The sequence below is a fragment of the Austrofundulus limnaeus genome, unplaced genomic scaffold (assembly GCF_001266775.1).
Source record: "Austrofundulus limnaeus strain Quisiro unplaced genomic scaffold, Austrofundulus_limnaeus-1.0 Scaffold72, whole genome shotgun sequence".
NCBI classification, from domain to species: domain Eukaryota; kingdom Metazoa; phylum Chordata; class Actinopteri; order Cyprinodontiformes; family Rivulidae; genus Austrofundulus; species Austrofundulus limnaeus.
The window spans coordinates 1,659,930-1,675,141 of NW_013952474.1; the positions used below are offsets into that span (position 1 = coordinate 1,659,930).

The window sequence follows — 15,212 nt, forward strand, 5'->3', positions numbered from 1 at the left end:
CTCAGTAGAGTTCATGACGTGACGTGATGTTGGAGAGTCCACACAAACGCTCCACAGCCTTGGTGTGCAGTCTGTCTGTGAAGCTTTTGCTCTCCTGCTTACAGCATTTTCACAAGCTGTAAAGTGTACTTCCACGTGTCATTMTGGAGAAATCTACAACAACGTAAATGCAAAGTATGAAACATCTCCACTGCCGGCGAGGGTGCGCACGCTCGACCGCGACCATAACTCAGCCTTTAGAATCATATGGATGAGAGGGTTCCGTTGGTCATGACTCAGCTTTGGGTGGACTGGACTGACACAGTCCTTATGGGTCTGCCAGCTCCCTCTGGAAAGCTCCTGTGGAACCCCAGTTCAATCACTGCTGCTGCATGTATGGCGCATGCGGCTACTCGTTCCGGAGCGCAGCGGTGCCAAACTGAAAAATGATTTTTCCTCAAAACGGCTGATGAGCCACTCGTCATCAGAAAATTATATCTGTTTGTAAATAAAAGCTCTGCATGTTACACTATTTATTATATCCTCCAGTAAGGCTGAATCTGTTCCTGTTAAATCTATTTTTGGCACAACTTTGCGCGTCCTTCATTTAACTGCGTCCATGTGGATGTAATAATTGTTAATCATGTGGATGTAATAATTGTTAATCATGTGGATGTAATAATTGTTAATCATGTGGATGTAATAATTGTTAATCATGTGTGTCTGGTGTGAACAATAATCATTTTCACATCATGAACAGTTTCTCAGAATCACCTCTAAGAGTCGCCAATGAAACTAAAACCACAGAAACGTGTGACACCAGCCCTGGAGTTGGCGTGGGGCTGTGCACATTTCCACGTTCAGCTGAGTTTTGATATCCGGAGTTTTGCGTGGAAAATGACGTACGCAAGGTTTTTGTGCGTACGCACCGTTGATACATGAGGCCCCTGGACACTATGACTCATACTGAGTTTTTTATTTWATTTTAATGTAACAGGTTGTTTTCAGCTCTTTATTAAAACCATAAAAACTCAGTGCACACACAGGACTTGCTGAGTCTTGGGTCTAGGCTTCAGACTGTACCATCTATCTATTTGTGGTTTTAGGGTGGAGCGTTCCTTTAGAAAAATGTATATTATAAATAAATTTAATACAAGCATTTTTTAGTYCTCCCTCTGCGGGTGGTGCAACAAGCCAAGAAAACTAATCCATCATCATTCCGCTCCCAAAGAATAACATCTGCTTTTCATTTTCTAAATCAAGAACCTCATCAGCTGTTGTGCAAGCGATTGCGCGTGTCGATACGGCTGATTCAAACAGTGAGTGTGTGTTACACGTTTTTAACATTTTCTGACTCGAGGCCAAATATGTGTGTGTTCCACTAGAGAGCCAGTTTTCTCCTCTTACGGTGACGTAAACCCGGCACGCCGTCAGGCACAGAAACCATGTGTTAGTGCATTTTTCAAATATCTGCTACCTGGTGGGTCGTCAGATCCATATGGTCCATGTTACCTTCAGACCCTCGTGGGCTGCCAGCGTGTTCGTGGTGAAACCTTTTTGTGTTTGGAAATGCTCCAAACAGCCAGTCACCCTTAGATTCCTTACAAATCTGTGTTGGTGGTCCATAGTTTAAGCCTACAGTAGAGGTTGGTCATGATATAACCAGACCATGGACTCCTCTCTGGTCCCTTCAGCTCCATGGTCCTGGACCTGCTCGGCTTCTTCTCATCTCTTGTATTACCTGCAGAGTTGTATTGTAACTAAGTGCTTTTACTTTGTTACAGTACTTCATTAATTTTTTGAGGATTTGTAATTTCACTAAGTATTTTTTTAATCATAACTTTTATTTTTATTTTGTTACATTCAAAACCTAAAAGTGATACTTTTCCTTCTTTATTTTAAAATTTAACACCTAGTTAGTTMTCACAAATTTAAATATGAGTAGAATTCATTGTGAAAAGAGCTGTTTATGCACTCTAAAAAATGAAATGTTGAATTTAATTAACTAAGTTAGGTCAACTCGGTTTAGGGGAACCAGTTTGGTTAAGTAAAATCAGTACTTCATTTCTAACAGTGTGTGTGATAGTACTTATACGATTCATGGGAGCAGTTTTTACTTAAGTACTTTTCTTATCAGTGAAATTAATTTTTTTACCAAAGTCATTCTGTTGGGGTATTTTTACTTTTTACTTTTACTTATTTCTTTCAAGTATTTTTAATACAGTACCTCTGAGAACCTGTGTGTAATAAGTTGAGTCACGTGTCGGTCCTGTCTGTCCCTGCAGGACTCTGTATTGGACTGACTGGAACAGAGAGGCTCCAAAGATCGAGAGCTCGTCTGTGGATGGTCAGGACCGCAGGGTGGTGGTGTCAGATGGCATCGGTTTGCCAAATGCTCTAACCTACGACTTCTCTTCTGGACAGATCTGCTGGGCCGACGCAGGTAAACACAGTTTCTGTAAGAGTAGCACGAGGAAGAGACCCAGCCTCCTTCAGTTCTTCAGTTCTGGGGTTTAACATCTTCTCAATAAAAGAAATTACACAGTCTGACCTTGGGTTCGTTTTGCTCGGACGTCCACTTCTGGGAAGAGGTTAGAGGTGTTGCCTCACAGCAGGGTCTGAGCTGACTCATTTTAGGACCTGATAAAAACCAGATCAAACCCTCAGAACTGAAGGAGGACTTATTTGTTTCAGTAAATTTGACTGATCTTTACTGTCTGCTTCAGCTTGATGTCAACTAAACTTCAGAGTGTCAGTCTTCTTCTTCACACCAAAACTTCTCTTCGTCTTTCCATCAGGTACCAAACGGTTAGAGTGTGTGTCTCCAAACGGCTCKGGACGAAAAGTGATCCATCCCAACCTGAACTACCCCTTCAGCATGGTTTACTATCAGAACCACTTCTACTACACGGACTGGAGGAGGTAAATGTCTGACTTCTACTACCTGTTTGAGTTCTACTTCCTGTCTGACTTCTACTACGGCCCTGACCCAATACCCACACTCCCACCCTCGTTCCACCCTTGTGCACTTCGCACATTTGAATGTACATTTGCACCGAGCATTGGGACTGGGCCTAACTGTTTGAGTTCTACTTCCTGTCTGAGTTCTACTTCCTGTCTGGGCTTGACTTCCTGTCTGGGTTCTATGTGCAGCTGTGATGAAGTGGTTTGGGGGAGTCGTCATGTAACTGGAGATTTGCTATTTCAATTCCCTTTTTCATTTATKTCAGTRGTTGTGTCCTTGGGCAAGACACTTCACCCCACCTTGCCTACTGATGGTGGTCAGAGGGTCCGGTGGCGCCGGTGCATGGTAGCCCCGCCGCTGTCAGTGTGCCCCAGGGCAGCTGTGGCTACAGTGTAGCTTACCATCATCAGTGTGTGACTGTGTGAACGACTGCAGTGTAAAGCACTTTGGGGTCTGATGGGGCTTGATAAAGCACTATACAAGTTCAGTCTATTTACCATTCTACTTCCTGTCTGAGTTCCTGAGCCTGTTTTCCATCTTCTGCCTCTCAGGGATGGAGTGATCGCCGTCAGCAAAGACAGCAGTAAGTTCACTGATGAATACCTGCCCGAGCAGAGATCACACCTGTACGGCATTGCCATAGCAACCAACTACTGTCTACCAGGTACGATTTGTTCTTTTATTCTCCATTACCTTCTAGGTAAAGTATTTGTTGCGTTCTTCTGCACAAACAGATGATGAAGAGTGGTTACAGTGCAGAGATGAACTGTTTACATACACCGTGTAAAATTATTTAAAATATTTTCTCAGATTTTGACCTTTATTTCATCTTAAGTCCTAAAATTTTTCTGGTTGGTTAAATAGAAACATTTCAGTAGCTGCCTCCCTCTCTGCCAGCTCTCTGTGGGTCTTTGGAGTTTCTGTGGGATTGAGTGATCGACGTTGTTGAATCCCGGTGCCGACCCATGAGCTAAAAGAATGTTATCTAGAAGTCCAGCTGTCCCAGATCAACCTTCCATGTGTCCGAGGAGCTCAGGGTGGAAACACAGCACGTTTCTTAGAATTCATCAGTTTTTCTTAGGTTTTCAACAAAACTCTGAAGTTAAAGTTCTGCGAGAACATCTGAGGATGTGGAGCGGACTCTGTGGCTCAGCAGGAAAGTCCAGGACCAGAAAAAACCAGTGCTGGAGGACCTGGGTCCAAGTCCTGCCATGTCCACGAGCTGGTTCTGTGGTTACATCAGACAACTGTGGTGTGACAGGTTGAGGGTTCTAATCCCAGAGATCAGTGGTGGGCACAGTTCCCCAAAAGCACTAAAGCACTAATAGGGGAACTAATTTCCTGATTAGTGCTTTAGGGATTCTGCGAATTTTAAAATTTATTAGTGGATTAGCACCTGCTAAATTTAGAAGCACTAACTGAATGTTATTGATCAACATTAATGTTAACAGCTGAGGGTGAAAACTGTCACACATTTTGCTCATATGAGTGTCACTGATCCACCAGGTGACAATATATGAACCCAAACACAGCTGTGGGATGTCAATGATAAGTCTTCAGAGAGCAACATGACAACATGTGACTCATGTTGTCATGTTGAAGAATCATGTGTTGACTGGATTATTTTAGTGCTTTAGAATTAGGTTTTGCTAAAACTTTTAGTGTGTTAGTGCTATAGAATTAGGGGACCTAAATATTTGAGTTAGAGTTTTAGGGCTACTGGAACTAATTTGTAGATTAGTGCTGCCCACCACTGCCAGAGACAACCTCTGAGGAACATTAGAGAGAGGTTACACTCTGACTGAAACGAGTCCTGGACCACCTCGGACTGAGAGAGGACAGTTACAGTTTGTAAATGGACACAAAGACCTGAATGTCTGGAGACATGTCCTGATGTCTGAAGAACTAAAACTGAACCATAAAAACCATGGCTCCATTAGGAGGACAGAGGAGGAAGCATCATCCTGACTGTGAAGCACGGAGGTGGCAGCATCATGATGTGGGTTGTAAAACTGCAGGAGGGACTGGAGAACGTCACTGAACATTATGAGGACAAGGACATGGTGGAAATGTTGACGTTAAAACTTGGACACAAGTAGGTCTTCAGATGGACAATGTCCCTCAGCAGATGGACAAAAAAGCAGTTGTCTTTTCACAGGGTGTATGTAAACATCTGGTTTCAGTTGTGTGGGACCCTCTAACTTCAGACTGGTGAGACCAAACTGATGATTACACAGCTGTTGACGACCCTCTGCCTGGACTTTGATGTTGTCGACAGACGGCCTCAAATCCTTTCAGAGACGGGTTTTTAAGACCTCTTCAAAGCCCCTCTAAACACAGGATGATCCTCAAAGCAGCACCTGCCCAGATGTCAGCGACACATCTGCACGCCGTGAGACCTGCTGACTCAYGTCCGTTAGGACTGCGTGTTGGTCTCACACAGGAAACTGTTTTTGATCCTTAMCTGCACATTTAGACTACATTCACCCTGCAGGTCTGGATCTGATCCAACAAGTCAGTTTACCACTGTTAGCATCATATGTTGGTGTAACGTGATGATGCTAACAGTGGTCACTGGTTTGAGAAAACTTTGCTTGCAGTTTGAACATAGCCTCAGACCAGGGGCGGAGCCAGAGGGGTGGAAATGGGCACCCCTGGCACCTGATAGGCTACTCCAGGTGCCAGCCCAAAATGATTGATAATGTGGGGTGGGGATCGCATTTTGAGGGCGAGCAGTTAATGAGAATCTTTTTTTTTGCTAGCTGGGGTAGCTTTCATAACGTCATGGGGATTGCTCCTGGCTATCACCACACAAATTTTAGCTCAACATGTCTAAAAACAGCTGAATTGGAGCCATCTAAATTTAGCTTTGGCAGCCAACTTGGATTTTCTATTTGAAATCAGATTGTTAAAAATTGTTTCTCAACTACTTTAAATATTATCAGCTGTTTAAAATGGCTAATTATAAATCTTTGTAAAATTAGCATTAGCTTAGTTGAGTCTAGCATGAATTTGGGATCATCGGCTCTTAAGTCTAAAAATAGCTGAATTAGAGCCATTTAAAAGTAGATGTGGTGGTCATCATAATTTTTTTTATTAGTTTGTAGAATTTGGTAAAGARTGTTTTTGGCTTCTACTCCACTAATTTTCTGCTTTTTTCATTTAAAAATAGCTGAAGTGTAGGTCCTTGTAAATTAGCTTTAGTAGTTAGCCTAAACTGGGACGAAGTAKTCTGCATTTTTTTAAAATCAATCTCAGCTACGAAGACAAAATATCAGCTCAACATTTCTTTAAATACTGTAGCTAATTTACAGCCATTCAAAAATAGCTGAGTTATTTTATTTTTGTGCCCCCTTAAAAAAAAAAATCCTTGGCTCCACCCCTTGACCTGTGGCCCACCTCCTTTTGACATGACGGAGACAACGAAATGTCTTTTTGTGTCCTCTCACAGGGAACCACTAACGACTAGGMGTCCGGCAGCTACGGCGGGGTCTTTTGGTGCTAAACATCTGTGGGGACAGAAGACAGCGTCCCCTCAGAGCAGACAGCAGGACGGCTTCCCGAAGCCGGATCAGAGCCAACTGTCTCACCTTCAAATTATAACCCAAAGTTTTGTAAATTTGTGTCATACCTCATTTTTAATGTTTTTTTTTCTACTGTAATTTTTGTATTTTGATGTTTTTCTATTGAAGCTACAGTCAATTTGTTTTCTGAAGCCAAAGAACGGCCACATAAAGCTTTTTACAGAAAACTTGAGTCTCAGCTTTTTTTGTTTTGTCCAGATGGTTTAAAAACAGCATCGAATCCTCTCATTTTATTATGTTAAAAACATCTGAATCAACTGTTTAAAGGGATATTTCAGATAATGTAGTCTGGTTCTGAAGAAAGGTTATGAACAATTAATTTCTTACGTGTTGTAGATGGGTTAGCGTTACCACTTTTGGCTGTTTTGTTAAATATAGCTTATAGCAACTTTTGTCTGATCTCAGCTTTTAGACACCATGTTGCTAGTTTTACAGTTTTTCTAACAGTTTAGCAACTAGTTTGTTTTAGATATGTAACTGAGAACATTCACTCTTTTAGCTAATTGTAGCTTATAACCCTTGTTTGTTATCACTTTTAATCACTATTGTCTTAGTTTTAACTTATCTATTTTGTTGTCACTGAGTCTATAGCAACCATTCTGCTAGTTTTAGGTTTTAGCTAAAATTGTATTAGTTTAAGCTTTTTGGTTGTTTTTTGGAATTGGCAACTTTTGTTAAGCTTTAAACTAGTGCTTTGCTATTTTTAGATTGTAGTTAGATCTTCCATTTACAGGCCTTTTTGTGTTAGCTTCACGGTTTTCCTAGTTTAAACTTTTAGCTATTATTTTGTTGAGTACAGCTTTCAGCCACTCATTTTTATTTATCTTAATTATTTAGCCATATCTGTACTTATTAGTTGTTTTAARCCTCCTGCTGCTGCAGCTTGCCTACCAAGGTGGCGGCCATATTGTATTGTGTGGATCCGTGGGAGATTTGTTGAATTATTTTGATTTCATTTTATTTATTTATTTTGGTTGCTGGAAAATATTTTTAGTTTCTTGYCATTAATTTTCTAAGAACAAAACAATCTAATAAATCTGTATTGAGCGCAAAGATTTTTCCACAATCTTTAGCTGCTATTGAMACGTGATCATTAGAATAAAACATCAGAATATTTTGTCCTTTTGACACTTTTTGTATTTGTAGAGAGAATTCATCAGACAATCAAAAATCAAACGTTCCCAAACATAAACCGTCTTATTCCTTCTGGCACCAAACAAGAGTACATGTTTCAGAGCAGGTACCAGTTCTACAGTTTTCTGAAGTAGAAATCTGAAATCATGACCTTTGACCCTTGTTTAAAATGACTCCATTAAAGAACAAAAAAAATGCAAACTTATTTATGTCTTAAAACAACAAAAATCTGGTCTTTCCGTCTGAAATTTAAATTAAAACCCTCAGGAGGTTCAGTCCTTCCCTTCCTTCCTCCTCTTCACCCTCGTCTTCATCGGCCCACCTTGCCCAGCCGGTGGTCGGTCTTGGGGTCGGCGATGATGGCCTGGACGGCCACGATGGCCTCGTTGATCTTGGTCTGCAGCTCCCGCAGCTCCTCGATGTGCAGCAGGCGCAGGATCTGAGCCGCCTGGTTCAGKGTGGCGTCTGAGGCCAGAGGAAARGCAGGGGTTGATTTTTTTTTTWMTRWYSTKAYWWAAWWWWWWWAKWMAAATCAGAACTCACCTCCGGTGTCAAAACCCAGAACATGTTTATCTAAAGCGACAGGAACACCCTGAGGAGATAAAATATACAATTACTATACATTTCTGTCTAATATCACTGAGGACATCTGTCCTACTGCTGTCCTCACACACGTCCTGCTGTCCTCACACACGTCCTGCTGTCCTCACACACGTCCTGCTGTCCTCACACACGTCCTGCTGTCCTCACACATGTCCAGCTGTCCTCACACATGTCCTACTGTCCTCACACATGTCCTACTGTCCTCACACACGTCCTACTGTCCTCATACATTCTTAGCAAGTTTTTTCTTAACGTTTTGACATTAAATATCACAGGACTGTCCTCATTATTAGTAAAACAAAACAAAAATAAATTCCTGAGTGACTCTAAYTCTGTCGTATTATAAGCTTCTTTTATTCAAACATTTCTCTTTTAGTCWAACAGTTTCTGAGAGTGTAACGTGTGCAGGTGTACCTCTCTGCTTTGGTTGGCTTTAGCGATGGCCTCAGGTGAAAGTCTCTCCTGGATCAGAATCCGGACGGCCTGTTGAGCCCAAAWAAATAAATAAAAATACTGAATATTAAACTGTTCAGAAAGTCCAAGTTCACTTGAACAAACTTCAACAGCCAGAGGCTTTTATTGTGAAATTTAATGGAAAACACACCAATTATAACTTCCTGAAATACATTCAGTATTTACTTACTAACAGGTTTTATTAATCTAAAATCTGTTTGAAGTCACGATGAGGCTTCAAACAGCCGAGCACGGTGGCGGCAGCATCATGCTGTGTGGACAGAGTCATATAAAGTGTTCCTTAATGAGGAGGAAAGCTCCTCTCACCTTGAGCATGACCAGGTAATCGTCGTGTCTCTGGATCTTCAGGATGTTRGCCAGAGCTGTTACTCCTGCTTTGAAATCTGGAGAATTACCTGTAAAAACAAAAACTAAAATAAACAAACACATAAAGAAGAAAACAGAAAGTCAAACTAATAATGGAGTGTTTAAACTTACTGTCCAGGTTCAGGAGAGGATCTGTTGGTTTATCGCTCAGACCAGAAGCTGCTAACGGCTGACAGTTTTTATACTTTTCCACTGTGACAAAATAAAGTCATTAAAATCTGTAAGAGTGGCTCACAGGACATTTTGCTAAKAGACACAAAATGTTGTTTTCTTTGATTATASCCCCATCTGCTGGTCATCAGAGATACTTCAACTGTTGAGACTTTTATGAGTAAAAACAGAACTTGTGCAGCGTCTCACCGTTGTCTCCATATTCGTATCGCACAGCCAGGCCCAGTAACCAGTCCACAGCCTCCTTCCGCTCCTGGACTCCAAAGGGACAGTTCAGGTCCTGCAGGTACTGCGTCAAACAGGAAGGAAGCTCAGAACCAGCTCACTGACGGGGGTCATGTGGATCAGGTTTGATGGTCTTCTCACCTTCTCATAGGCTTTAGGCCAGTCTGAGCTGGGGATATTCCTCAGGTTGCCCCTGTCCTCGATCTTGTAGTGTCTGACCTTCTGGTCCTCCAGCCACACGARACAGTTTCTGAACTGAGTTTCATCTGAACAGAAAACAAAGAAACACTAAACACACAGGAGGCTGTAGAATAAATTATTATTGTTATCACCCATTGTCATAAGAACCAAAGGAGTTGTTCCAGTTTAGCTTAAAACTATAACTTAGTTGCTAATGCTTCACATATTGGACCAATCAGAATAGGACTTTCTTAAATAACAAAATACCTTACTACTAAATCTACCTTGCTAATATTATTGCCGAAAAGTTCAGTGATGTATTGGGATTATGATTTAAAACAAATCAAAGTAAACAAAATATGACTATTGCTAAAACAAAGAAGGACTCCATAAAATGTATATATTTTAACATAGGCGTTCGCTGTGTCTGTGGCAGGGATTCTGGGATTCGTACACGCTCGTTAGCCGCGGCTCTACCTCTGACTCACCGAAACTTGTAAAATAAATTATTCTGTGTCTCACCTGAACAGTCAAACCCGTTCGGATCGTGATAATCCAGAGCTGTTAGTTTTCTACGAAACATTTCACAGAAAACACCTTGTTTTTGATGSCACAGGAACAGACTACCACGGAGCTAACTCAGTGCGCGATACTGCGCATGCGTCGTCGGAAACTGCACGCTTCTACCGGAACTTTCAAAATAAGATCAAAACCGGATATGGCAACAAGAGCATGTTTCAACATAAACTTTATTAAAAATTGTTTAGCCCTTAGGTCATTAAAGATTTGTGACTTTGTGGGTTTAAACTGTCGACAGAAAAACTTGCGTGGCTGCCGCACATCCTCACGGCAGGTGAAAAGTGTGCGTGTATTTACGCACACTTTCACGCAATATACGTTTATACATGAGGCCCCAGTTATGAATCAAGAGGAATGAATTGGTTTGTTCAGCTTTGCTAAATGTGGAGTTCAAAATATTTCAATCTTAAATGTGATGGGGACACTTCCCCTTCACGAATAGTTACTGTGATGTCTGTCGTTTTATTTAAAGTAATGTCACAAAATACAGTATATTTTAAAAACATTTACTAAGAACAAGCTTTCTCAGTTTTAAAGCCTCTTCTGTGTTAAAACAAGTTTTATTTACTTGTTGATGTTWACTTTTGTTCAACTGTACAAACTACATCTGTAGTATTATCCCAAGCTATTCTTTATTTGCTTTTTCATGACACATTAGTTTGAATAAATACAGRGGGTAAAATAAGMATTGAACACYTCAACATTTTTCTCAGTAAATATATTACTAGAGGTGCTAATGACATGAAATTTTCACCAGATGTTGGTAACAACCCAAGTGATCCATACATACAAAGAAATCAAACCATAAATGTCCAGAAATGAAGTTATTTGTAATAATGTGGAATGGCACAGGGAAAAAGTATTGAACACATGAAGAAAGGGAGGTGTAAAAAGGCATGGAAAGCCAAGGCACCAGCTGAACTCTCTCAGTAATTAGAAAGCAAGCCTGCCCCTTGTCAGTGCAAATTAATATCAGCTGGTTCAGTCCCAAATGATGGCCAGGTATCACACAAGAACCATCTGATGATGGGTAAAAGTAAAGAGCTCTCTCAAGACCTTCACAACCTTATTGTTGCAAAGCATAATGATGGCATCGGTTACAGAAGAATGTCTAAACTTCTGAAGGTTCCAGTGAGCACTGTTGGGGCCATAATTCAGAAGTGGAAAGAACATTATTTCACCATAAACCGACCACGACCAGGTGCTCCTCACAAGATTTCTGACAGAGGAGTGAAAAGAATTATCAGAAGAGTTGTCCAAGAGCCAAGGACCACTTGTGGAGAGCTTCAGAAAGACCTGGAATTAGCAGGTACGATTGTTTCAAAGAAAACAATAAGTAATGCACTGAACCACCATRACCTAATTTCCCTCTGGGATCAATAAAGTATTTTTGAATTGGATAAATTTCAGTAAGTGTGTTCAATACTTTTTCCCTGTGCCATTCCACATTATTACAAATAACTTCATTTCTGGACATTTATGGTTTGATTTCTTTGTATGTATGGATCACTTGGGTTGTTACCYACATCTGGTGAAAATTTCATGTCATTAGCACCTCTAGTAATATATTTACTGAGAAAAATGGTGACGTGTTCAATACTTATTTTACCCACTGTGTGATTTGGGTCTGGGAGAGAAAACCCACTCTTGCACAGGMTGAATATGGAAACAACTCAGAAAGTTGATCTAAAACTTTCTTCCTTAGAGGGAACATGTTGCTCTACCAACTGTGCTGCCTAATTTTATAATTATAGTAGAATTACTTCAATTTAATTAACTATTTAATTAAAATATATCAATTTTTGGKAGACTTAACATCCATATTTGCATAATAAACACACTAAAGAGGATAAAAATGTACATTAATAAATAAATGCATTGATAAAATCCTACTGATAAAATTTCACGACTTAAACAGAGATCACTTCATACAGAAACAATTGAAGCAGTGTGTTCTCAGGCTGGATAATAAGGATAACTCACTGCTGTTACCTGATCCATCCAGGCCTTCTTTAAAACTCAACATCAACTTTCTTAAAAGTGCTTTCAATGTGCAAACGCACTCCTAAAATGAGCAAAACACAAACAAATATTAGCAACACATGATCTAAATACTAAATTTGGCACTTTAGAAAAAGCTCAAATTAGGAACCCAGTAACTAGCTACTAGCATACAAAGTAGAAACACATTACGCTAAAAAGTCAAAGTACCTTTATTAGTTTCCCTCAGGATAAATTTGCTTAGGAAAAGMGGGTAAGTAAAATTTATTTATATAGCATCTTTCATTAATATAAATTATATGGTCTGTTGCACAACGAACACATTAAAACTCACATAAAGGACATTAATTCTCTGTCCCTCTCTGACAATGATGAGTTTCTGTTTACATAAAATAATCCTGTGTTTTCTTCCTCAGTTCACAGCATAAACACATTCTGAATGCAGAACARGAGGAGTTAGAAAGACACTGCCTGACTGAGGGGCGTCTGCTCAAACAGATCTTGTAAAGTTAAAGGTGCAGCTGTACCCATGATTTTTACCTGTTTGATTTAACACCAGAGTCTGGTCAGATTACAAAACTAAAACAATGAATTTAACACGGTAGCTTAACTCACATCAAGTAACACATTAATGTAGAACTACCACGACAGCAGCTAAAAGCTTCAACGATAACAAGCTGAAATAAATGTTTMGTTATAAGAAAGGTAAGATAAAAAATCAAACTGTGGAAATATACAGAATTTACAACAAAAAACTTTGAAGGGAACGATGACTCAGCAAAAAACAGACGGTAGAGTCGATGGGGGGGAACCGCTTTATTAAACACTAAGATTTATAAAATGAGTCAAAACCATTCAAGATAACAAAAAACGAAAACAGACACGCGTCCTCCTGTCGGACGATGTGGCGTGCACATGTTCAGAAAGGCCTCATGCGTGGGCCGAGGGGCGGGGCTCGGTTCGGCGGCGTGATGGCGATATCCAAATAGTCTCCGATATAYAAGCGCTGAGACTGCAGCGTCATGGAGTCATCCGGACCCTTCCGGCCTGACACAGTGCTGCCGATGTCTTTCAACCTGCGGAGGAGGGGACACGTTTCAGACTCAGGGTTTTAATACAAATCTTGATTTCTACGAGTTCAATCAGCGCCGCGCGGACCGAGATACTAACTTGTACATTTTACTTCTGGGGTCAGGGAAGACGATGGCGAAACTGAAGTGGGTCCCCTTCTTCCTGGCCTCTGGGTACACTTCTTTAACTAAACCAGTGAGTTCCTTCAGAGTAGCATCCATCCTGCATCAAACAAACAAAAAAACTGGGTTTTAGTTTTCCCCGCGACCCAACCGCTCACCATCAGAACCCAAGCTTGGAGAGTTTCAATAAAATGTCACCAGGTGTAAATCTGCAGTTCACTGGAAGGAACGCTGCCTCGAGAAAACTCATCCACTCGGTGATGTCGGCCGCTGTTGGTGGTAAAAACTCGCAGAAGAAGAGGGCAGGTCTGCAGAAAACCGAGAAGAAATAAGGAAATCTTACACTTTCAACAAGATAATCAGATGATGCTCATTTTCACTTTTGACTAATGAGTTGTTAAATATAGCTTTTAGCAACGTCTCACCTGATTTAACTTTTAGACACCATGCTGCTATTTTTGTCTTTTAGCTACAGCTTTTCCAATTATACTGTTTAGTGACCATTCTGCCAGATTTAACTTTTTATCCGCTATTTTACTGATTATAGCTTTGAGCAACCACAGTGCTTGTTTAGATTTTTAACACTTAAGCTATTTTTTGTTAAGCTTTATTGTTAGCTATTTAACAATAAGTGTAAACACAGCAGTGTAATAATCCGAATTACTTTATTTATTTGAAATAACCTGAACACAAGGGTAAAAGCTTTATGGGAGATTTATTTTGAAATCTCGTCCGGAACATTCGCAAAGAACATGATAACTGACGCCCTCTGGTGGCTTTAATACATTACTACAACTGTCCGCGCAAACACTACTAGTTTTACAACAAACTATTAGACATAAAAGRTGAATAACTGTAAATATGCCACACAATGAATTTATTTTATTCTTTAAAAAAAGCTATCTAGCTCTGATATATAGCTACAATTAACATGAAGATAGCCTGTAGCTTTAGCATGCAGCATGTGAACAMAATCATGCAAACCTTGTTTTTATTTTTTTAAATTCCCAAGATAAATGTTTAATAAGACGCTAACACCCGTGTTAAAGATTGTATAATATCTCGACTTTGTTTTAAATAATGATYAAATAAGAAAACGTGTTTACACACGATTATACTATATGTGGCGAATATAATGCTGCTAGCACAGTTAGCACGCTGTTCGATATTTATAAGTACTTTATTGGTGCAAAATAATAATAATTTTAAAAGAGCACTCATAAAACGTAAGTTCTGTCGCTGTATATGACTCGTTTTGTGAATTACCTTACAGTGGTGGAAACTGATTAGCGTTTTGTAAGATTTGCTAACTAAGTTAGCTCGAGGCTCATGGTGGTAAACAAGCCATTAAGTTATGCAATAAAAAAATAAAGTTTACCTTTTCCCGGTCGATGGGTTTTTCAGGCTCCTTCTTTATCTCCTCCTGAGTGATCCGTGATTCTAGAGCCATTTTTATCGGTTTAATACCTAAATATTTCGGCAGCGACTTGTGGTATTTTATCGTAACTGATTGGGGGCCAGCTACAAAAAAATGCCGTAAAGCGACCGACAAGCGTTCCGCTGTCGTGGTTGTATGGCAGTTCGTTGCATCATATAATTATACCACAGGTTCGATGTCTTCYAAGCAGTTCATTCAATCTATATAAATTGCATTTTTACTGTTAGAGCTGAAATTAAACATGGTTTACATTAAAAAACATCTTATTTAAAAGATTTCTTAGGAAAAAAACATTTAAAATGTTTTTTAAAAAATCAATA

The 15,212-nt window shown here is 40.0% G+C and overlaps 3 protein-coding genes across 3 annotated transcripts in view; 1 reads left to right on the plus strand and 2 right to left on the minus strand.

Moving 5' to 3' along the window:
- The window catches only part of nid2a (nidogen 2a (osteonidogen)), a gene marked incomplete at its 5' end in the record, with an annotated part of 74,313 nt that extends 67,618 nt beyond the window's left edge, over positions 1 to 6,695 (plus strand). Inside the window, 4 exon segments of the mRNA XM_014010719.1 lie at positions 2,265 to 2,422; positions 2,778 to 2,901; positions 3,496 to 3,608; positions 6,396 to 6,695. Of these exon segments, the coding sequence (XP_013866173.1) occupies positions 2,265 to 2,422; positions 2,778 to 2,901; positions 3,496 to 3,608; positions 6,396 to 6,406 (406 nt within the window).
- A 952-nt stretch (positions 6,696 to 7,647) lies between these two features.
- Positions 7,648 to 10,349, minus strand: rtraf (RNA transcription, translation and transport factor). Its single transcript, XM_014010720.1, has 8 exons — positions 10,204 to 10,349; positions 9,643 to 9,767; positions 9,466 to 9,565; positions 9,217 to 9,297; positions 9,046 to 9,134; positions 8,680 to 8,748; positions 8,206 to 8,254; positions 7,648 to 8,127 (listed from the first exon to the last, which is right to left on the minus strand). Exons 1-8 carry the CDS (start codon positions 10,262 to 10,264, stop codon positions 7,973 to 7,975), a joined length of 729 nt encoding a protein of 242 aa, XP_013866174.1. The 5' UTR covers positions 10,265 to 10,349; the 3' UTR covers positions 7,648 to 7,972.
- Positions 10,350 to 13,058: 2,709 nt separating this feature from the next.
- sap18 (Sin3A-associated protein) lies at positions 13,059 to 15,013 on the minus strand. Its single transcript, XM_014010721.1, has 4 exons — positions 14,833 to 15,013; positions 13,653 to 13,762; positions 13,432 to 13,554; positions 13,059 to 13,337 (listed from the first exon to the last, which is right to left on the minus strand). Exons 1-4 carry the CDS (start codon positions 14,902 to 14,904, stop codon positions 13,181 to 13,183), a joined length of 462 nt encoding a protein of 153 aa, XP_013866175.1. The 5' UTR covers positions 14,905 to 15,013; the 3' UTR covers positions 13,059 to 13,180.
- Between the last annotated feature and the right edge of the window lie 199 nt (positions 15,014 to 15,212).